The 23,542-nt window shown below is 37.6% G+C and overlaps 2 protein-coding genes across 8 annotated transcripts in view; one reads left to right on the top strand and one right to left on the bottom strand.

Moving 5' to 3' along the window:
* Nucleotides 1-11,738, top strand: part of LOC138692997 (zinc finger protein 678-like) — a 52,895-nt gene extending 41,157 nt beyond the window's left edge. Inside the window, exon 6 of one of the 2 annotated variants that reach the window (XM_069816485.1) lies at nucleotides 11,553-11,738. In XM_069816485.1, the coding sequence (XP_069672586.1) occupies nucleotides 11,553-11,559 (7 nt within the window). In that variant the 3' untranslated portion in view covers nucleotides 11,560-11,738. Of the gene's footprint in view, nucleotides 1-1,748; nucleotides 2,047-11,552 lie in introns of those variants that run through there. The other variant, XM_069816484.1, reaches the window with a different exon arrangement.
* LOC138692998 (zinc finger protein 678-like) overlaps nucleotides 5,374-23,542 on the bottom strand; it is a 39,569-nt gene continuing 21,400 nt past the window's right edge. For 2 of the 6 annotated variants that reach the window (XM_069816491.1, XM_069816489.1), the window contains 2 exons: nucleotides 20,911-20,984; nucleotides 13,131-17,342 (listed from right to left, as the gene is read on the bottom strand). In XM_069816491.1, the coding sequence (XP_069672592.1) occupies nucleotides 17,288-17,342; nucleotides 20,911-20,984 (129 nt within the window). In that variant the 3' untranslated portion in view covers nucleotides 13,131-17,287. The other 4 variants (XM_069816487.1, XM_069816486.1, XM_069816490.1 and 1 more) reach the window with 4 other exon arrangements.

The raw sequence follows: 23,542 nt of genomic DNA on the forward strand, positions 1-23,542 counted from the left end.
ACTGCGTAGGAACTTACGTCTTTATTGCATTATTGATTTTATTATTTTCGGTGCAAGGAATATCTTTTTTGTGTATTTATTTACCTTCGTACTATCAATAAAAACTTTTTTTGTAATTATTTTAAATGGCAGCCTTTGTATGTAAGTAGCCTACTTACGCCTTATTCTGAAGTATAGCTAACTGATTGCAATAAAACACTATTTTCGAACCCGTAATAATTTACATCACTACTCTGAATCTTGATCTTACCTTTGTGCATGAAGTAATATTGAAAAAAATACGCGTTACGTATATCGAAAGCAATGAGCAAACACAATATCACTCTAAAATCTCCCGCCTCCACTCTGTGTTGCCAAACCTACCCATGCCCCGGCTTGTAACTAAAGAAGGCTCTGCTATACCCAAAAACTGGTTGTATTTTAGATCAGAGAAATTTATTTTCTGACTACATGTTAGGCCTAAAATATTTAGGTTATTCAGTCACATGTTTCATATGTTCATAGCTATAGGCTATAGGCTTACAGTACGTTGACAGTAGGTATGTAGGCTTACACATTACACATTTTTGTAGTGTATTAAATGTTATGTTTTATTTAACGATGCTCGCAACTGCCGAGGTTATATCAGCATCGCCGATGTGCCGGAATTTTGTCTCGCAGTTCTTTTACATGCCAGTGAATCTACAAACATGAATAAACCTGTTGCATTTAAGCACACTTAAATGCCATCGACCTAGCCCGGGATCGAACCCGCAACCTCGGGCATAAAAGGCCTGCACTATACCAACTGAGACAACCGGGCCGACTGTAGTGTATTATATTGGATATATTGCGGGTGCATCGTGTACATTACGTCTACTGATGACATCTTGAATGTAGAACAAGTCAAAACTTCATCCTACTGTATAATAACTAACATAAAGTACTGGTATCTAATACTTGTCAGTACCGGTACTTTACTACGTAAGAGTTAAAGTACATATACATACCTAAAAAAATACAGAGTACACACATAATGTAGGCTATATATCATATAAATGCATCCAAAGAAGAATATAATGTAGGCCTAATACACAATATACCGGTACGTATCATCACCTATAAATGAATCCTAAAGAAATACAATGGCCTACAATGCACAGAATATAAATCTATAAGTTACATGAACCCTAAGAAAAATGTGATATAGTGCACAGAACACACACACACACACATACAGTTATATACATATTACTTAAATGCACTCTAAGAAAAACACAATATAATGCACAGCATATACACAATATGTAGGCCTATATCATATAAATGCACATATACCTACAAATCACACACAAAATATAGCCTAGGTTAATTCAGAAGAAATTTATAAAAAAAATTGATGTCAATAATTTGTCTACATTTTTTACATTTCCTGTTGAGAGTTGAATTCCAAAATACAGAATTAATGTTTTAATACATTCAGAATTTATTATAAATACCCTTTGGAAAACATGTCAGTAAGTCTGAATGTATATTTCACTGTTACACTGTAATTTAAATGATATATCCCACATATTTTACATACTTTAACATAATATCAACATATTGGTAGAGTACTTGAAATGGTAGATGTACACTTTATAAATTATAAGTTGATGTACCGGTAATGACATCAATATAAATTAATTGTCGTTGTACTACAGGTGAATTAACTTTATTGATGACTCCATATGATTATTTTCCTGTGTGTTCTTTGTCCCTCTCTGCAGACTGTGTTGAAGTTCCTGTTGATGTTCTTGATGGTGTAGAAAAGTCTCATTCGACTGTACAGCTTTATAAGGAAGTTATATGGGAAGTTTGAGCAAGGATGGATGAATACTGATTTTTTGTAATGTGTTATGCGACTGCCAATAACATTGTCATTTAGAATTACTTTTTTGAAATGTTCTTTGAAAATCTATTCCAGTTCGCATACATGAAAAAATAAGTTATTTTGTGGCATACACAAGCTACTGTATGTGGTATTGCTGTGTGTCTCATAAGTCTTGAAATATGAAAGCAGACTTGTTTCATCAAGTTCCTGAAGTTCGTTTGCAAAGTTTTTGCATATGTCACAACTATGTAAATTAAGACACTTCTTACTTAGGTAACCACAAATATATCTTATAGAATTTTTTTCAACATCATGGTATCTATAATCACAATCTTGGGATAACAATGTTGTGTGAGAACAGGGGCCTGTTTCTCAAACCTCATGGACTAGTAATACTAGTCTGTACAGTAGTAATATTAGTTTATTTTACAAGTCTGTGTTTCTAGAAACTACAAGGGTAAAGTAGTAGTTACAAGTTCACAGTTCATATTGGTCGATTTCACCAGTTCATAAGTGATTCTGTTTCTCAAAATGCTAATCTAGTTGATTATACTAGTATTCAACAGGAATATTGCTACAAGACTCTAAAGACTGGTGATTCCTATATTATCAGTTACCAGTGACAACCTTTCTCAGATAATAAAACAAAATATTGCGGTTATGTGGTTTTGTGATTCTGAATGAAGTGATGAAGTTGTTATGAGAAGAGCTAAAACTATATAGAGAAAGAACAAATATTATTCCTTTAAAGGAGCATTGTTTAAATATCATGAAAAGTTTAGGTAAAGTGCTGAAAAGCTTGAAGAGTTGTTAAATGTAGTGGGACCTGTCATAACAAGGCAAACAAATAGAAGTCATACATTATCAGCAAAGCTTCAAATACAAATTGCTCTACAAATCGGGATGTTGATTATTTTCCAATGCCATCAGGTCTTTCTGTCCTAGACCAGCAAAACTTGCAGAATTCTTTACTAATAATCTAATACCAATTCATCAACTGCAGCAATTTTAAGTCAATAATTTTTAAGTCAGTAATTTTTGCTGACTCTCCTCCTCCACTGCCAGTTCTTCTGATATTGTCAGCTTTAGCCTACAAATTAAATATAGAACGACAATAATAATTATGAATATATCAAATTTAAAACTAAAAAAAAAAAAAAAAAAATAGCGAATTTTTCATCAAGTCATAAGTGACATTCATGTCGGAAGTAGATCCACTAGTGAATTTGAATTGGTACTTATCGAAGTTGCTTTCTTAATGTTGGGCCAGTAAGTATCCCTAACGTATGCATAATCTTTGTTCTGAGGTATCCGTTCCCTAGCCTCACACATTACAAAATTTCTTGTCATTTCGTTTACTTCATCATTTTTTGTTAATGTGCTTTAAAAAGCACCGAATAGTGTATATTTGATTTATTAATCATATTGAGTATAGTTAATTTGCTTTTAATTGATGGAATTTCAACCGAAAAGAGAAATCAAAACCAAAACAAACAACTTAGCTTTCTAACCTCAAATCACAATATCTACCAATGACTATAAACAAAAGAACTCAATCAGCTGACTAGTGAAACAGATCATGTGACTAGTGAAAAATTGTCACAAGTTACTAGACTGGTAAAATAGTTTGAGAAACAGAATCTACTAGAGCTGGTGAAATATACTCTGGTAACTAGTAACTGGTGAACTACTAAACTAGTATTTTTGAGAAACAGGCCCCAGGATTCTTGATAGACAGAATCATTTTCTGGAAGAGTTTGCAGCAGAGGTTTGTTATTGAAATCCTGTAACTGCAATAATATCTGGCCAAAATGATCTCTACAATTCTCATTTCCTGAATTCAGAAACCTCAGTGTGAACAGCTTCTTAAAAGCTCGCTGAAACTGAATTGGTGTTGGATTTATGCAACATCCGCTTTGTCTCCTTACTGTTCCAAAGAAATTCTCCAAGGAATCTTGATTAATTCTATTAGTTAGCAGGAATTTGAAATTTTCATTGCATAGCACACCCCAGAGTTCAAGTAAACTAGCAATTGAAACAAGCCAGCATTGAATTGATTTCATTTTTCTTTGTTACATCATTGCCGTTTCTATTTACAATCTTAACATTTCTCAAGTACTTTGTGATAGCGTTCAGAAACTCAGTTTGATAACCTTCAGCTTTGAATGATCTTTTGAACATTTTAGGTGAGGTTACTGTACTGGAATTGAATATATCAAACAGTTTGTCAAATTCTTCAATGAATCTTTGTGTTGCAGTAGCCTCTGCATCTGTGTGTCCAAGACAAACTAGTACTCCTATTGCATTTGCTACAGATGCACTGATAATTTGAGTTCCCAAAGAAACTTTCATTTTCAAACTGTTCATGGGTGTACACGAGAAGAAGTTAATCTGGGGCTAATCTGCATGAGAGAGTTCTGTCAATGTTGTACATATCTTCAATATGCTTCCATGAGGCAACATTTCCTTCATACTCAAAGTTATTGGTGTATAGAATATTTCTGATTGCTTTGATTAAGTGAGGTGGATCGAACATGTAAAATATTTTCTCATTATCAACTGTAAAATGAGGTTTTTTTTTTTTAAGAAATTTTCAAATTTTTTGACAATTTTATGTTGCTAGGTCCCATATCACTCACAATTAGACGAGGTTTCAGTCCAATTTCCTTCAGTTTCCTTAAGGCAGTGAAAATAATATCTTCTAGATCTGCAGCTGAGCAACAATTGTGCACAAAAAAATATGCCAATGGTTGTTTCCAATTATTGTATATTCCTTTCACAAGCAAGGTTAATACGTTCAAGGCAGGCTCAAATGTTCTTTCATTACCTAAATCACAAAACCCTACCACCTTTGAAATATTATAATATATGTGTGCCTTGATACTAATTTCGTCGAAACAAAGAACACAGTTCTTGTCACTATCATCTAATGTTTCAACTTTTAGTTGTACAGTATCAAAAATAATATCATTAAACCCACATTTGATTTGAATATTTTCTGTTAGTCTAGATAATGTTCTCTACTGGGAAATAGACATACACTCTCTAGGAACCTGTAACATTTTGGACTCATGACACGTAATTTTAGACAAAAGTATTTGAATTCATTTGTGTATCTGTTACCCTGATCTTTATATTTTAATAAATGATACTGTTGTTTAATGAAGTGTGCCAGTTGATATGGAAAATGTTTGTCTATAATTTTTTCTAGATCCTCATTAGTTATATTTCCAATGTAGTCTACATTTTTTTTTTCCTGTTTAATTTCTAATTTGGCCTTCAAAGCACCATTTTCTTTTCGGAGTTTCCTCAGCTGCTCACGAAGCCCTTGTTTTCTAGGTGTATCTGATGACAATATATTATCGGTTTGAATAATACCAATTTTTATATCTTTTTCTGGTGTGTGGGGAGTTAATGGTGATCGATACCCGGCCCTGGAACAATTTCTCCCTTGAAATCATTCAAGTCTGCTTCACAGGGAGCTATATCTGAAAGCCAGATTTGCATATTCTAAGTTACTGTAGGTACGTTAACAGGAAACCACAATTCAAGTCACACTGAGTTTGTGTGGACTCAAAGTAGGGTTTCTGACGTCTTGTCAGCCCATTTGAGTTGTGTGGATAAAAAGGGAAAAATTGAGCAGTGTTGGGTGTAGTTCCTGGGTAGCTCAGTCAGAGCGTTGGTTTGCTAAGTCAAAGGTCCCTGGATCGATACGCAGCCTCAGAACAAGTTTTTCCTTGAAATTATTCATGAAAATAGACTTTCACTTACATTTCACGGTCAATTATTGACTGGTAAGCACAATTTTACAGTTCTTCACTACACAAAACTGTTTACAATATTATGAAACGTAATGCAATGTATTCATTTACATACAATTCACAAACCAACTGGTTTTCTATAATGTTAAGAAAAAACCAAAAATAATCAACATTCAAGTGACAGTTTCTCTCTCTCTTCCTTTATTGGGCAATTTTACATTCTACTTTGCTTTTCCTTTTGCCAGATTGTGTTTCTTCAAGTTGTCCTTGTTTGTTTTTTTTACTTGGTTATTTAACGACGCTGTATGAGACGTTCACAGTATACATCTTGCAAACCACACTCTGGTGATAACAATATGTGAAACGTCTCATACAACACAGTGGGTATGTCTATGGAGTCAGATGTAAAGAGTGATTAGGGATTTGACCGAAATGGCGGAATGGAAAAGAGCAGAAATAAATGCTGGAAATTAATTTTATTCATATACGTGATTAAATTAAAAATACAAACAAGTATAAATATATGAATAAAGTGACTGTAATAATTAAATAAACAATATTAAGAAAATCAATATGAGTGACAAAAGACACTGTAATGGCTGATATGCACAGAACTTTCCTGAAACTGTATTCACTGTGCCTCATACAAATACAATATAAACTATTGGCTCATATAAAGAAAAATTGTGTGTGTGTGTGTATATATCTCTGTACAGGATTGCTAGACTTTAACTATCAAACAGGTACACGAGAGGAGTGTTTCTATCTATTTCTCAAACAAATGTTTATACATTACCGCTAGACGAACCTCAAGTTACAATGTCCCGTACTTCTGTTCCTAATCTGGTATATTCCAAATAACGAACTCGGTACTCCCTTTCGAGATCTGTTTCTCTTGCTGGAGTACTTCCGAGTGCATGTAGGTAAAAATTTAGTTATTCGCAAAGACTCTATTTCCCACTCTCTTCGTTTACCAAAGCACATATGCTGGTAATGACGTAAAACCGATGTGGAAGGAATGTTGCGAGCTCCCTCTCTGACACTTCGCTGAATTTTGGGCGGAGGCTGCACCTCACTGACTGCAAATTTCAGAGTTCGCAGAGGTCCAGAACATACTCGAATTTCCGACCATCCCACGCTTTCCCAGGATCCAGGTCAGACAGACTATTAACACAAGGCATGACCGCTCCATCCCGAGAACCCAAATGTTCTCAGGTGACCAGATCCAACTGGTCCATGTAACATCTCCACTATCAGAGCATCCGATTGTTTTGCTGCCTGCCACCTCCCGACGATCCCAGCTCTTCAACTAACCCGTATCTTTTTCAAAGGATCACCCATCCTCAACTGGCCAGAGTCATCACCAGCTCCAGAGGACCACCGTCCTAAACTGATGAAATCTTTCTCCAGCTTGGAGACACCAAGTTGTTTCGACACCACCTCCAGTGGAGCACTCGTCCTCAACTGGTAGTCCACATGACCAACTTCCACTGCAGACAATGATTCATGATCACCACTGATCACCTCTAGAAGACTACGCGTCCTCAACCAATCCACCAACAGCATCGAAGACTAAAATGGATTCGATCGTTTACAATATTCTTTCAGTTATTGGCGCTGTAAACAGACCGAAGCTAGAGGAATAGTACGGCTATGACTTTGTGAAGGATCAGCACCAGATCTGTTTGGTTATGTGCTAGCATGGTTTACACAGTTCTCTATTCTATTAGTTTCAGAATGGTAGCAAATTTAGTGATTTTAAAAATAAGGATGCGTACATATTAATAGCCAGAAAATTTCGTTATTTAGTTCGAATGCAATTAGTGTATTACCGGTATTTACACGTGAAACATTTAAAATAATTTATCAGTATGTTGACAGTACCCGGGCTTGATGAATTGTATCAAGAAATTCGACACATTGCAACAATATAAATTCCACCAAGGAAGAATTATTCACACGTGTGGAGCTTAAATCCTTTATAGATTTAGTGTAGGTATATTGTAATTGGCCCATTTGGATGTAGAGTAAATTGTCAATATCCAGTAGCTTATGGGAATTACAAAATTAAAAAAAAACGTAATGTAACAATGTGTGGTATATTAAGTGTTTGAAATCTCAATTGGCACAAGAGTTTAATAATTCACACTTCTTTAATTTAGAAGACATAATGGGCTCATGAATTCTGAGATACAGAGTGCATATAACATTATTTTTCTTCTAAGCACCTCAGCAACTTGGGACTTGTGATTAACTTCCTCAGCAATATCACTCACTTTATTAGAGTTATATCTAACATATACTAATTACGAGACTTAACTGAGATGTAAGAGAATAACATAGTTGTTTTTTGCCATAATTTAAAAAAAGGTAAAAATGTTATTAAAATCAATTACCTTAACTGCAGAATTACATAATGTCACCATACACCGTCAGCATAATGTAGTCTTAGAAATAATTGATGGAGCACAAAAATTTACAAAGTTCAACAAAGAAGGTACTGTGCTTCACAAGCGGACCACTAGTTGAGCTAATAACATTCGTATTGTTTCGTTATATGTAGCCCTAAGTAGCTAGGACAAGTGGCAAGGAAAAGAATGCAGTGTAAATAAGTAGTGTGATAACAACTTTTTAACCTCTAAGAGTCGCGCCGTTAATTATTTCTAAGAGTATACCTATTTAATAATTTTAAATCATAGATGTACAAGATGTACAGACTAATAAGGAACTCATATGTAATTACAGAACTCAAGAACACAAACATACACACAATCCATGTCAGTCTAACCTTTTAATTCTTTGAGAAATTGGACGGAATTATTATACCCAAGCTTATCATAAACGATGTTGCAAACATGTGGCGCAGACTGTGCATTCTCTTTTGAGGATATTAAACACACTGTTATGGCGACCCACACCACCAAAGCTGACCGTAATGTCTCAAGAATCTCTACACTTCGAAAATAGATGTCCACAGTGCTTAGTGGTGATATTTAGACTCACTACGTTTTCTGTAGTAGCACGTCAATTTTCATCACAGGGCTCTCTCCTATTATAAAAAAAATCACCAGTGAAGAGAGTTTTAGCTGGGAAGATGATAAGCTTTATGAGTAGAATTCTCAGAAAACTGGGAAAATTGACAAGGGCCGCCACCACCTGACTTCAGTGATGTGAGTTTTATTGGAGACACTTGAGTTGCATTTTTGTGCAAAATATGTTAAAATGCAGTGGTAAAGAGTATCCGGGAAGTGTGTCGCAGCCTCTATTGAAAAATATGAGCTACAACTTACTTGTAAACAGTGTGGATTACACAAATTTCCAGCCCAGCTCACAAGGCTAAAGTCTATGCAGCGGTAGCTTGAGCTCCATGTTACTGATTTCATATCAACCAATGACGGGCCTTGTGGCATGGCAACCTCGACCTCAAAACCTTGTACTTGAAAATGTGTTCAGTGTTTGAGGGCACTGTATGCAATTAAAGGCACTTCAATTTGAAAGACTGAAGCTATCCTTGGAGGCGTCAATGTCAGAATTTCTATTTGAAAACATTTGAACTGCAGAAATTACATGTAACAGAATTTGTGATAAGAAAATGTAAGAATTTTATGAACAAAATCAACGGATAATTAATGAAATAGAAAAGATGTTACAAAGAGAGAATTGATATTGTTACTCGTACTATCTTAATGTCTAAAATTCCCCGACAATGGGAAACACTTTCCACACATCTCGCATTTGAAAGCCTTAGATCTGTGTTAATTCCTACATACTCCTTTAAGTTTCCCAATTTTGAGAAAGTCTATCCACACAACAAGCAATTGAATGGCACTTCTGATGTATGAATGCCAACATGTCTGTTTAAATTTCCGATGCTGAGAAACAATTTCCATACACCTCACATTACAATGGCCTTTAGCTTATGTGTATCGTGCATGTGGATTATGAGAAACACTTGCCATACACCTCGCATTAAAATGGCGTTTCGTCAATATGTATGCCTACATGTTTAAATGTCCCGATGTTTAGAAATATTTTCCACACACCCCGTACGCGTATATGTGTTTTAGAACTCCCGGTGATGAGAAACACTTTCCGCACATCTCGCATTTGAATGGCCGTTCGCCTGTGTGAATCCTTACATGATACTTGAAGTGAACCAATTCTGAGAAGTGTTAGCACATCTCTCGCATGCGAATGATGTTTTGCCAGTGTGTATGCGCGCATGTTTATTTAAAACTATCAATGCTGAGAAACATTTTCCACACACTTCATATTTTAAAGAAATTTCTTTATAGTGTGTATACGTGCATGTCTGTTTAAAGCTGACGAATCTGAAAAAGATTTACTACACTCCTCGCATTTGAACTACCTTTCGCCTATGTGACTGTCTACATGTTGATTAAAATCTACCAATCGCGAGAAACAGTCTCCACACACTTCGCATTTCAATAGCCTTTTTTGAATGTGTATTCGTGCATGTTTCCTTAAAGCTGACAATTCTCCAAAAGATTTTCCACACTCCTCGCATTTTAATGGCCTTTCGCCTGTGTGAATACGTACGTGTCGCGTTAATTGTCCTACCCGTGGGAAAAATTTTCCACACACTTCGCATTTGAATGGCCTTTCGCCTGTGTGAATGCGCACATGATCCTTCAAGTGTCCTACTTCTGAAAAAGTCTTTCCACACACCTGGCATGCGAATGGCCTTTGGCCAGTATGTATACGTACATGTTTGTTTAAAACTCCCAATACTGAGTAACATTTTCCACACACCTCGCATTTGAATGGCCTTTCGTCAGTGTGTATGCTTCCATGTCTGCTTAAAGCTCCCGATTCTACAAAACATTTTCTACACACTTCGCATTTGAATGGCCTTTCGCCAGTGTGAATACGTACATGTCGCGTTAATTGTCCTGCTTGTGAGAAACACTTTCCACACACCTCACATTTGAATGGCCTTTCGCCTGTGTGAATGCGTACATGTTGATTTAAATCTCCCAATCGTGAGAAACACTTTCCACATATATCGCACTTGAATGACTTTTTTATTGTGTGTATATGAAAATGAAGTTTCAAAGACCGCAGTGTTACAAAGACCTTGTTGCATATACTACACTTGATAGAATTACCGCTCACGTCGCTAATGTTTGAACAGTCTGGTCTATTGCTACCATACTGTATCAAAATGTCTTCAAGATCAAAGCCGGCATGTTGTGATACTCTCTTCTCAAAATTATGTACAATGCTGAAATGCGTATAAAATGTATTAGTCTCGACAAGAAATGGGTAAATAAAATATATAACAGTTACTTTGAACAGTTCCTTGGTTGGAACTGTTCCAAAAATTAACAGCACCTTGGAATACTATGTTCCCACATAAGTGTTATTCTGACAGTACAAAATACTTACCGTTACAAAATACTCGTTTCACTTTGAAACTACATTATGGCAATACCTGTGTCACAGTATCGAACATCTTTGCACTATTGGAAACAGAAGTGGGAATTTTGTCGTCACTATTAAAGAAATGCTAGACACTGAAGTTACAAGATAAATAGTAAAAATACAAAGAACTTCTTTGAAATATGTATAAATTATCTTAAACAGTTATTAACATAATGCCTGTATTACTGTATAGTAACTGTATTGTGAATATTATCAACGGAAATGAAAATATAAAGGTTAAGGTTTATATACAAATGTTTTCCATTTCTCACTTTTATTGACAATTCTAGAAATTAAACTAAATTCTGTTCAGACATGCCTGTATTCTAACGTCAGTGACACAGCAAACAAAGGAGATCTTTATTTACAAAGATACAAAGGTCGTAAAAAATGTTACTATTTAATTACAATGAGGTTAATATTCTTTATGGCAATATTATGAAATATAGCACGACAGAAATGATTACAGATTTTTATTTATCAATTTTTTTCAGGAATTAAACACCATTATGAACATGAGCTGGACAGAAGAGCAAGAATTGGTTAGGTTCTTTTTTTTTTTCATTAGAATCCATTTCGATTTCGTGACCAAAACACAAATAATTAAAATTTAAATTAAATTTCCTATTTTGAACAGAATGACCTACGAATTCAGTCATTACATATCAGTCTAATATACATGTTGCAAAATACCACTGCGCACTTGTGTAGTTATATATGAATGGCTGCCCAGAACAAAGTTGTAACGAGTAAATACGAAATCCTTAAAAAAAAATAGGGAAAAACACACTGTACCCTATATACTTCTAATTTTTTAGAGCAACGTTGATAATCAGACATATAAGCTGATTTTAATACCTGTACAAGCATTATACATAGTGCATCATTAACAACCATTATGCACGAAAAAGTCTATTTATGAGAAATGAGGGTTACAACCTTGTTCTGGGTAGCTATTCATATCGTAATGTTATTTTGGAACCAAATATTTTCAAGAAACTGAAACAGCAGTGTTACGAGAAAATAAATTTTCTCAACTCCAGTCTCCACCGGTCGAGGTGGGTTCCGCCAAGTTGGTGACCGAGGGATGCAATGGTGGCTCTCGTGCTTTTCTTTTCGAACATTAATTTCCTTATCACCACCCAGTCCTTTTCGTTCTCTCGTCTTTTTCATCGCTCTATTTCTCCTCGCCGGCCACCATTGCATGCGGAACGCCCACCACAAAATCACAGACGTTTTTACCTCTCCATCCCCGCTGTTAGTTTTTGCCACGTCCATTACCATGACGGGATTTGTTAAGAATGCCTGATGAGGCTTCATTCTTCTTCCCCTTCCAGTTCTTATATCTATTATTAGGTTAAGTTTCTTAGGTTTGTAACTCCCGTCTCACCAGCGGGGATCTTTCCTATCTCTGTGGTCCTGTCCCACGGTGTGGCCCAACAGGGCGTCCAGCAACGAAGCAATAGTGGACCCTTCATACTGCCCCTATATGCAAGTCTAGGTGCGGAGCCCGGACCAGTAGTCATGTATAATCACGTAGAGCCCCAATGGGGGCCAGGGGCGATTTAAACGTCCCGGTGACCGACTCTGCTCGCCAGGGCGAATATATCGCTCCGACGTGTTACCGCTGACGTATGGGTGTCGCAGTGTAATCAACCACAAGTCCCCTGAAGCTGCGTGCTGTCTCGGATTGCTCTAGCTTTGGTGCGTGGGTCGGAGCTAGCCGAGTAGTCCGGCAGTTGTGTAGTGTAGAGTGGGGAGCCACGGGCTGTTATTCCCGTGGTAGGGGCATAAAGTAGCGACACGCCTCTGGTGTAAGACTTGGCGTTAGGTGTGTAATGTCCAGTTAACTTGCGTGAAGTGGGTTGCTGGGATCGGGCTGTGGGAGGGGGGGTCCCCATGGCCGCCATAGACCAAGAAGACTTTTTAGATGTCTTTTTCTTATGCCCTGCCCCGGTGGCAGGCTGACGCCGACGGTTCCGTAGGAAGGGTCAGTTTCAAAATGGCCTCATCGCGCTCTCCTTCTTCCTCCATGAAGAAACAGAGAACGGAAGAACCTAAAAAAGGTACAGTGACTGGTGGTCTTATGACGAACACAGCAATAGATTTGGTTCCTGAAAATGTGACTGTTTATATGCCGCCTCCGAAATTCATTAGTATTACTTTGACAGGAACGGAAAAAAACGATGAAGAACATCAGCCCGTTTTATATCAGACGTCCACTCGATGGAGTCGTGGGGAAAGTCAAGAATGCCACTAGACTCCCCAACGGTAGCCTGCTAGTCGAAACTTTGTCTCCCAAACAAAGTGAGACGTTGCTGAAGGCGAAGTTGCTGGGGTCATATCTTATAAAGGCAGAATGGCACTCCTCGCTTAACACCACGTGGGGAGTGGTTCATACGGATGCGCTGGATGGAATGAGTGATGAAGAGATACAACTCGAGCTTGCAGACCAGTCCGTGTCCAAGGCCTACCATTTGCTGCGTAAGCGGGACGGACGGAATTATCCATTGAGCACTGTTTTCTTGCCTTTCAAGAAACCCTCCTACTTGAATACATTTTTGTCGGATACGAGCGTGTCCCTGTTCGTGCGTATGTGCCGAACCCAATGCGCTGTTGTAGGTGCTAAAGGTTCGGACATACGCAGCAATGTTGCATGAATGACATCGCATGTGCAAAGTGCGGCGGTGGTGACCATGGACATTCTCCATGTCCTAACACTGCGCACTGTGTGAATTCTGAAAGGGACCATGCCGCAAATTCCAAGGACTGTCCGAAGTATCAGGTAGAGAAGGCAATACAAGAGTTCCGAGTCAGAGACAATGTAACTTTCTTTGAGGCAAGTAAACGTTATTTTGATCTTGATAAGAAACAGAAAGAAAAGAAATCCTACGACAAGGAACGGAGGGTACCGATGCGTCAACTCAAACGCCTCCTCTTGAGTGTATATCTGGGAAGCGAGCTGAGACCGCAAGCCAGACGTATGTGGACGCCGGTATCCAGACTGACGACTTAGACCACAGCTTTGGCCTTGATATCAGGCTCTATGTACCGAAAAAGACGGTTGCCCAGACGTCACAGACAAGTTCTGAGCATGAGAGAATATCACGACGTCGCACTCCTGGTACGGAAGAGAAATCGAGAACTCGTTCTCGATCCCGTACCCGATCAAGGTCACGATCAGGAGCGCGACGTACTGCAAGTGTTTCACCACCGTCAAAATCTAAGCTGTCGCAGTCGAAGGGACAGTCATAGGAAAGAACAGAAGAGAAAATCTCCCGTAAAGCCACCACTATGATTTAGCTCCTCGTGATGATTGATATTATACAATGGAACGTGAACGGTGTACACAGTAGATACGCAGAACTACAGCAATTAATCTATCAAGAGAATCCTGCTATTTTGTGTCTTCACGAAACACATCTCCAAACTGAAAACTCCCTGAATATCTTGGGGTACTATGTCCACCGGCACGATCATCTTGCCAGTATACATGCCAACGGAGATTGTGCTCACCTTCCCCGCCAAAGTATATTTTCCTCCGTCATCAATATTACCACTGTACATCAATGCATAGCTGCCACATAACATTACACAACTTTCAGTTTTCCATAATTTGTATATATATATACCCTCTCATACAGCTTTCTCAGTAAATGAAACTGAAGATATTCTGTGCAGGTACCTGTTCCATATCTGTTAATGGGGAATTTCAATGCATCCCACCACTCTTGGGGCTCCGATTCTGATGATAGAGGAAATAAAATAGCAGAGGTATGTACCCGTTTCAATCTGATTACCCTGAATTCAGGGGAAGCAATCCATCTATCTTTGGCTTACGGTACATCCTCTATGATAGATATCTCCGTTTGTAGCCCAGTTTTGTCCACGCATTTCGAGTAGTCTGTGACTCCCGATCTCCATGGTAGTGACCACTACCCCATTCGAATGCGTATGTCCGCTTTACGTCCTGCGGAATCTCGCTCTCCAAACTGGGTTATTAAAAAGGCGGACTGGGTTGGATTTTCGGAGTCCATGTCATTCGACAATACCAGACATGAAAGTGTGGGCTCGTAGTATATCATTTCTCAAATGTGGTTATAAATTCAGCGGAATTATCTATCCCCCGGTCGTCCTGCAGGCCAAAGCGCTTCTCTGTGCCTTGGTGGACAGACGCCTGCAGAGATGCTATCCGTGATCGCAAACGTGCTTTACGCCAATTTGAGCGCCATCCGACACAAGAAAATTTTGTCCAGTTTAAACGTCCTCGAGCCAAAGCTCGTCGCACTGTGTGCCGGAATTTCTAAAAATCAAGGATACTGCGGAAAAATGAACACTGAACTTCATATCTCTTAACAATGAAAACTACAATGCACTGTTTACATCCGAGGAGTTGGAGGCGGCACTAGACACATCCCCTAGCCCTGATAACATCCATAACCCCATGCTTCGCCATCTTCCACCAGGTGGAAAATTCCTTCTTCTCTCAATTTACAACAGGATCTGGACTGAGGGAATATTTCCCTCTGCTTGGCGTTCCGCCATTGTAATCCCAGTCCAGAACCCAAGAAAGGATCCTTCTCTACCTGGCAGGTATAGGCCAATATGTCTCACCAGCTGCGTATGCAAGGTTATGGAAAAGATGATAAGTAAACGCCTGATGTGGGTACTCGAATCGGAAAACCGATTATCTAATATCCAATGTGGTTTTCGTAAGCACAGATCCGCCACAGACCATCTTGTTCGGCTGGAGACCGCCATTAGAGATGCTTTCCTCAAGAAGGAACAGCTTGTGGCGGTCTTCTTTGATTTAGAAAAGGCTACGATACCACATGGCGGTATGGCATTCTGCAAACTCTGCATGATTGGGGACTTCGTGGTAGTCTACCAACGTTTATTGCGAAGTTCATGGCAGAGCAGTATTTCCGAGTTCGAGTAGGCACCACACTTTCTACCGAACATCTCCAAGAAAACGGCGTTCCAAACAGCTCTGTATTAAGCGTTCTTCTTTTCTGCACTGCGATCAATGGAATTGCCCACTGTCTGGGTGACCGAGTATCTTCTCTCTTGTACGTTGATGACTTCAGTTTATATTACAGCTCCCGATATCTTCCATCCGTCGGTCGACAGTTGCAACTGGTCATCAGCGTACTATCAGAATGGGCTGTTCGCAATGGCTTTAAATTCTCCACTCGAAAAACGCAGTGTGTCCACTTCTATAACCATCGTGGACTCCATTCACATCCTGAACTGCGTCTTAATGAAGTGGAGTTGCAATGTACAGACACTGCGAGAATATTTGGGCCTTACCTTTGATTATAAATTAACATGGGAGGCACATAGACGTAATCTGAGAAGGCGTTGCGAAAAATCGTTTAATATTTTACGCCTTTTTTAAGGGGTTCGCTGGGGTGCAGACCGAAGAGTGCTTTTACGTTTTTATCGTGCTCCTATCCGGTCAAAGTTGGATTATGGCGGTTTTATCTATGGCTCAGCAAGTAAATCCAAGTTACGTCTCTTAGAACTATTCACCATCATGGGATACGCCTCGCTACAGGGGCCTTCCGAACGAGTCGGATAGAGAGCCTGTATTGCGAAGCGTGGGGAACCATCACTGTATCAGCGACGTAATGTCTTATTGTGCTGGTATGCTGTTAAGCTTCGCTCACAGCCCGAGCACAATTCTTACGACTCCTTTTACCATCTGTGTCTTTATGGCCAATACAGTGAAAAACCACGGAGACTTCGTCCAGCAGGTGTGCGCTTTCGAGAACTGCTGTCCGAGCTCGACATCCGCTTGCCAACAGTTCGCACACTGGAGTACACCACCACTCCACCGTGGACTATGCGACGTCCCATGTTAGACGTAAGTCTAAGCCGATGTTTTAAAAATTTTACACCAGCTTTTGTTTACAGAGTTCGTTTTAGTGAACTTTTATCACAGTATCCAAATTACTCATTAGTTTTTACTGACGGATCCCGAGTAAATGATTGTGTTGGTTGTTCCTTTATTGCGAATGGACAGATATTTAAATATAAATTGAGCCAGTACACCAGTGTTTTTACCGCAGAATTATATGCTTTTTATAGAGCTTTATTGTTCTTAATTAGGTAACTCCGGGGCAGATTCCTTATCTGCTCCGTCTCTCTAAGCGCCATTGTGTCCCTGCAGCATCTGAATTCTGATGATCCACTTGTGTTGAGAACCCAGGAACTTTTCCACACTCTCCTAACATCTGATTGTGAGATTGGAGTAGTGTGAACACCGGGTCAAGTTGGCATTCCTGGAAACGAGGAAGCGGATGCTGCAGCAAGGGACAGTGCTATAAATGGGTCTGAGGTGTACTGGCATGAGAGGTGGCAAGATATTAAAAATTATTTGAAACATACGTTATGGTGGCAATGGGAAGGCGAATAATCTGCACAAGAGGGAAATAAATTACGAAGAAAAAAGAATACTCATTGGGATTCGTCCACAAGAGCGTCACGACATGAAGTTTTACTCACCCGGTTGAGGATTGGCCACTGTCATCTGACTCATGGCCATCTCCTACGTGGCGAGCCTCAGCCGGAGTGTGATCTATGCCATGTTCCACTGACCATGGAACATTTTTTATTACAGTGTAGAAAATACGACTGTGCCCGTCGGCAGTATGGAATTCGGCCGACTCTACGTGACGCTCTTGGAAATGATTTTAATTGTACAACTGCAGTTCTGAGATTTTTATCGAATACAGGACTTGACAAGGTGATGTAATTTTTAATGACCCATTTTACTTATCCTCCAGACTCTTTACATCTGGAGGTTACATTTTTTAATATACGATTTTAACAAATTTGACATCCGGACCTTTTACATCCTTGCATGTTATAAATGCGCCAGATAATTTATCTCTGGTGGCATTTGTTTTATTGTTATATTGTTTCTTTTCAAATACTACATAGGGTCTGAGAACTTCTCACTTTTATGGTTTTTATGCTTCACCTTGTTGAAACTGCATTTGTTTGCATCGTTTTAACCGTGACAACGCTTTTTAGTTGTTTTAAGCATTCTGGTTATTGCATTGTGTTCGTGTTTAGTGAAAGATTTTGGATAAGGGCGCAAATAGCCATAGTAGCTGACGCGCCCTTTTTAAACCCGACTAACTTATTAACTCCAGTCTCCATTATAATCAATGTGTTGAGATAAAAATTGATTAATCATTACATCATATGTACACAGATTTGTGCAATACTCTAGGATGTGATTTCTAACATCATTCTGATGAAAAAATTGCACCTATACATGGGTCCGATTTTGAATAGTTTCGGATAGTCATGCTTCTTTCTTCCGTAACACACATTCTTGTGAAGTCTCTCTCTCTCTCTCTCTCTCTGGACGTCTGGAGATGTATGTGTTACAGGGACACAAAATCTCGTGACATCTGGGTCACGGTTAGATAGAACTCAACACTGGTACAATGTATATACCTAGCATCCGAACAACGGAATTTAGAGAATGCAGTGCACACAGTTAACACTCAGACGGTCACATGTATTGCTGCAGAAGGTGGGGTCTTTGAAAACCGGCTTTAATACAGATTTTTCAGGTGAGTAATAACGTGAATGATCTTTAATGAATTTATATTACACCCAGTACCACTGTTGTAAATAATTTAAATGCTTAAACCTTCATAATATCTACGTTTATTTTTAACATTCAGAAGGGCATAACTCACTCAATTTTAAAAAATATGACATGTTTATATGATCTTTCTTCATCAGATTGATGCCAGAAATCACATCCTAGAGTATTGTACAATCTTCGTGAATCACCCTGTACATAACATAGACCCATAAACTTTTATGTTGGTGTCATGGGTTTTAGACCTGTTGTTAGGTTTATCTGGGGCGCTGATTCTGGAAATGATATTGGTAGATAATACCGAACTATTTCTTAGACATGGTTGAATTTATATAATGATTTTATACAATACAATATTTTACATTCTGATTTGTTACATTATCCATAAAGACTTCTAGATGTTTTTCATGGTTTTAGTAGACTACATGAATTTGAATTTTATCTATATATAGACAACTGCGCATCGGAATTTGTTCTTCTGTTTCCTAATTTGGGTGTTTGCTTGTGTACAAGTAAGTAAGTACATTTATCCACATTACTGAAATAAATATAAAAATTTATCGGTCTCCACTATAATCAATGTGGTGAGATCAAAATATGTCAATCATTAATTTACACACATTATATAACACAAGTAAAGACGCTTTTTGTTGGTGTCCTGCTTTTTTGATACCTGTTGTTATTTGGGGCGCTGATTTAGACAATGAGATTCAATAGAATGTACCGCACTATTTCTTAGATACTGCTGAATTCACAAAATAACTTATTACAATATAGCATTTTTAAATTCTGATACGTTTCATTATCTGTAATAAACGTTAGATGGTTATCATGGTTTTAGTAGATTACGTATATTTGAATTTCATCTTTATAGATAGTTGTGCATCGGAGATTGTTTTGTTTCCTAATTTGTGTTTTAGCGTGTTTTTACAAGTAAATAAGCTTAGTAAGAATGTTTATGTGCTTTAAATTGTAATTTCAATACCAAATATTGAATTTTCAAATGTAACATGTGAATTATATCGTAGTTATAATCATATAGGAGGTCTGTAAAATATATTTTCACTCATATCATTTCAATTTTGAAGATCGAGCGTCGCAAAGGAATGATTACGTCACAACAGTCCCGACATATTTTGCTATAGTTGTGAGGAGTACACACTTAAAACAAATAGGAAACGTATTACCGACTATGGAAATACAGTATATCTACGTTATTTAGGTGTCAAACTTGGAGATTCAGATAAACCATGGGTTCCTCACACTGTATACAAAACTTGAACCAGTGGACAAATGAAAAGAGAAGTATAAATGCTTAAATTTGTATTTTTAATATCATACAATAATTCAAAATAATCGTGAAAAGAGGTCACATGCTGATCTACCTTCAGCTATGAGATAAGGTATGCACTCGGATCAGGTACCTATTCCACCCTTCCATGAGCTACCACAGCTCTCACTAGATGAATCTTTTGTCTATATATATGTGATATAGCACAAAGTAAAGAAAGTAGGGACACAGTGATTTTCAAACTTCACGTTGTGAATGCTTTGACCAGTACCAGTTGAGTGACTGTAGTGTACCCATTTCATAATTCTTTATTAATCTATCAAAACACAACTACTCAAAATTTGGTAGACAATATAAATTCTCTACATTCGGACTTCAATTTACTAAAGAATATGAAATAAATTAATTAAAAAAATTACTCCTGATTGCCACAGTAAAATTAAAACGCTATAGCAGAATTTGCTAATCCAATGAAAACATTAAATAATATTCGGTTAAAAACAAATTTCACGAGTTTGGGCTTAATAGAATAAAAGACAGACCCGCAAAACTTGTCTCAATTTTCGTGCACTCGAATTGCGCAGGATGAAAAACAGCCAACTAGCATAAAGCACACGCATTATAGTCACAATAGAAATGTTATCAATCGAAATAGTGACGTAATCGTACCCTAAAAGAGATCAGGGTTCTCGAAGGACAGCAGAATAATAAAGCAGCAGATATAATACGAGTTGTAGTGTGTTATTTGAGATGGTAATGGTAAATTTCATGAATCTTACGTCATTTGAGACCAAGAAGTATTGAGGATTGTATAAGAATAACCACAAAAATATAGTAGAAGAAAACAGTATCATACCATATAAAATTAATTTCCTACGTCGTTATTAAATGAAGTTCTGAAAGAATGAAAGAAGCAAAACCAGCACAGTACACTCACCTCTCAGTCAACACTTCTGAAGATACATCCACTTTCTGTTCCTGCTGAAGTCTGTCCAGATCGAACAAATCTTTCTGGAAAAGTGAGTAATATGGGGTCATTCGTTTCGTACGTCATACACCTCACTATTCAAACCTAGAGATCCAATCTGAATTTTCGGTATAGTTATAATGACTTTTACAGAAAATTCAATTGGTTTCCGGTGAACAGCATTGATTTACGTCCTTCATACATCCTTCCTTAAATTCAGGCTATTTGCTTGTTTTCCAAGGAATTGAAATCAATTTTCAACCTTGAAAACATGTGCATATCATGTATAAATGACCTGCAGAAGATATAACCAGAATTTGAAAGAATATTGGAAGTAAATAGGCTTTAACAGTAAAAAGTTTATATATTGATATATTAATATATTTTACTGTTGAAAGCTTTACTACCTCAAAATGCAGACTCTGTACGACGATTTCTTCTTTTGACATAAGAAGTCAGAAAATAAAGGTTTTGCCACCACAATTGTAAATTAATTTCTAATAGAGACTGTAGCTGTGGATTCAGAAGATTCATATCCCCAAGTGAATTGAGGTATGGAACCTGGAATTTGTCATCATTATGCAAGCTTCTAGAACAAATGAAGAGATCAGTTTCGTGACAGACAACGAAGGTTATAGAGATCATTGTTTGTAGGAATCTGTGTAAATGCCGATTTTATAACTGTAAGTCCAGAACATTATAAAAATCTGAAAATGGAACATGCACTGTGAAACTAGCTGCGACATCATCATCATCATCATCATCATCATCATCATCCTGCCTCTAGTCGTCATGGAGAGCGTACCTCCGCTGTTTTCACAATGCTTACAGTGATTGCAACATTCGTATGCCTTTTGTTTAACTCGTGTGTGTTATTCAGTGTTAAAATACCGCCAAACAAGGATACATGTACTACATGTAATTCTGCTTTTTACGGTAGACAGAAGTTTTTGAAATGTGCAGGGGACTTGTAGCCTCAGGTACCATCTTGACTGTTTAAATCTTGTTGAGGTTGAATATGGTATTTTCATGGAGGGAGCCAGCTCTTCCTATAAGTGTGTTAAGTATATGAGTGCATCTAAGGCTGTGCATGGAGATAATACTCCTATTGAAATCAGCAACAATTCAGATAAGAAGATCATCTCACCTCCAAGAGAACTTAATCTACCCGATCTTCAAACAAGGGATTCATTATCTGTTCAACTTGAGACTGTAAGGTTGAATAGTGTATCTATTTTAGATACATTATGGGTTGTTCTGGATCATGTTACGATTCTTGAAAAACAAATGGTTGATTTAAAAAATGAAAATGCTGCCCTTAAAATCCAAATGGCGGAAATGGTTGTAATCATGGATAGGAATTCCTATCCTCCAAAGACTGTTCCAGGTTCTAAAGTGGGTCACCAGTCAGTTGTTGCGAATACTGTTAAGAAATCGTACAGCAGTGTTGTGTCTGACACTGCTAGAATAAGCAACTTAGGGAATTCAATGTCAGTAATTCCTGCAATCTCAATTCCACTTTCTCAGGACAAAGTTCATATGTCTAGTAATGAAGTCATTTCACCTACTGTATGATGTGATGACGGCACTAGTACAATGTCTAGTATTAAAGATAATATTCATACTGACCCTGAAGGTTTTCTGACATTTAGGAAGCGTGAACCTGAAGTTGGAACTTGCACCGACACTAAATTAGAAATGGCACAAGAGAGAATTAGGAACAAACCCTTATTTGTGTCAAGATTCAGATCTAATGTAAATAAGAATAATATTAAGGAATCACTCTTGAATCAATTAAAATTAAGGTCTCTTGCTGTTATTAAATTGAAAACCAAATTTCAATCTTATTCCTCTTTTCACATCTCAGTTGATGAGAGGGATTTTGATTTAATTAATAATACTAATGTTTGGCCTGCTGGGGGTCTTATTGCACCCTTTCTCGGTAAATTGAAACCAGAACACCATTTTGCTCTATCAGCTAATTCGGATTCTGTTGATTTACGGGTTAATGCCTCTTAGTTTCATTTCCCTTTAACTTTCAATGGGCAGTTCTAGTAATCATCTTGAGATATTTTACCAAAATGTTCGTGGTCTTAATATTAAACTTGATGAAATTTTTCAAAATGTAGTAAGGAATAATGATAACATTATCTGTCTCACTGAAACATGGTTATCAGAGTCAATTATTAATAGTACAAATTTATTTCCTAATAATGATACTGTGTTTCGTGCAGACAGAATGTTTGAAGACACAAACAAAAAACAAAGAGGTGGTGGTGTCCTAACAGCGATTAGCAATCAGTCACCATTTACAAGTAGGCATTTTGACTCAGAAATTATTAGTGAATGTGTTTGGGTTGAAATTAGAATGGCTAATGGTTTTAATTTGTTAATTGGTAACCATTATTTCTCTCCTCATACAGATCACAATCACTTAAAATCGTATCTTAATTTTCTTGAAAAAAGTGTTGATACTCATAATTTTAGAATAGTAATTCTTGGTGATTTCAATACTTCAGGTATGGACTGGTCAACTGGTTTTAATCTTAATACACTCATTATTATTCTAAAATTAAGTCAAGGATTTATATTCCTCGACGTG

This window comes from Periplaneta americana, chromosome 17, assembly GCF_040183065.1.
Source record: "Periplaneta americana isolate PAMFEO1 chromosome 17, P.americana_PAMFEO1_priV1, whole genome shotgun sequence".
Lineage (NCBI taxonomy): Eukaryota > Metazoa > Arthropoda > Insecta > Blattodea > Blattidae > Periplaneta > Periplaneta americana.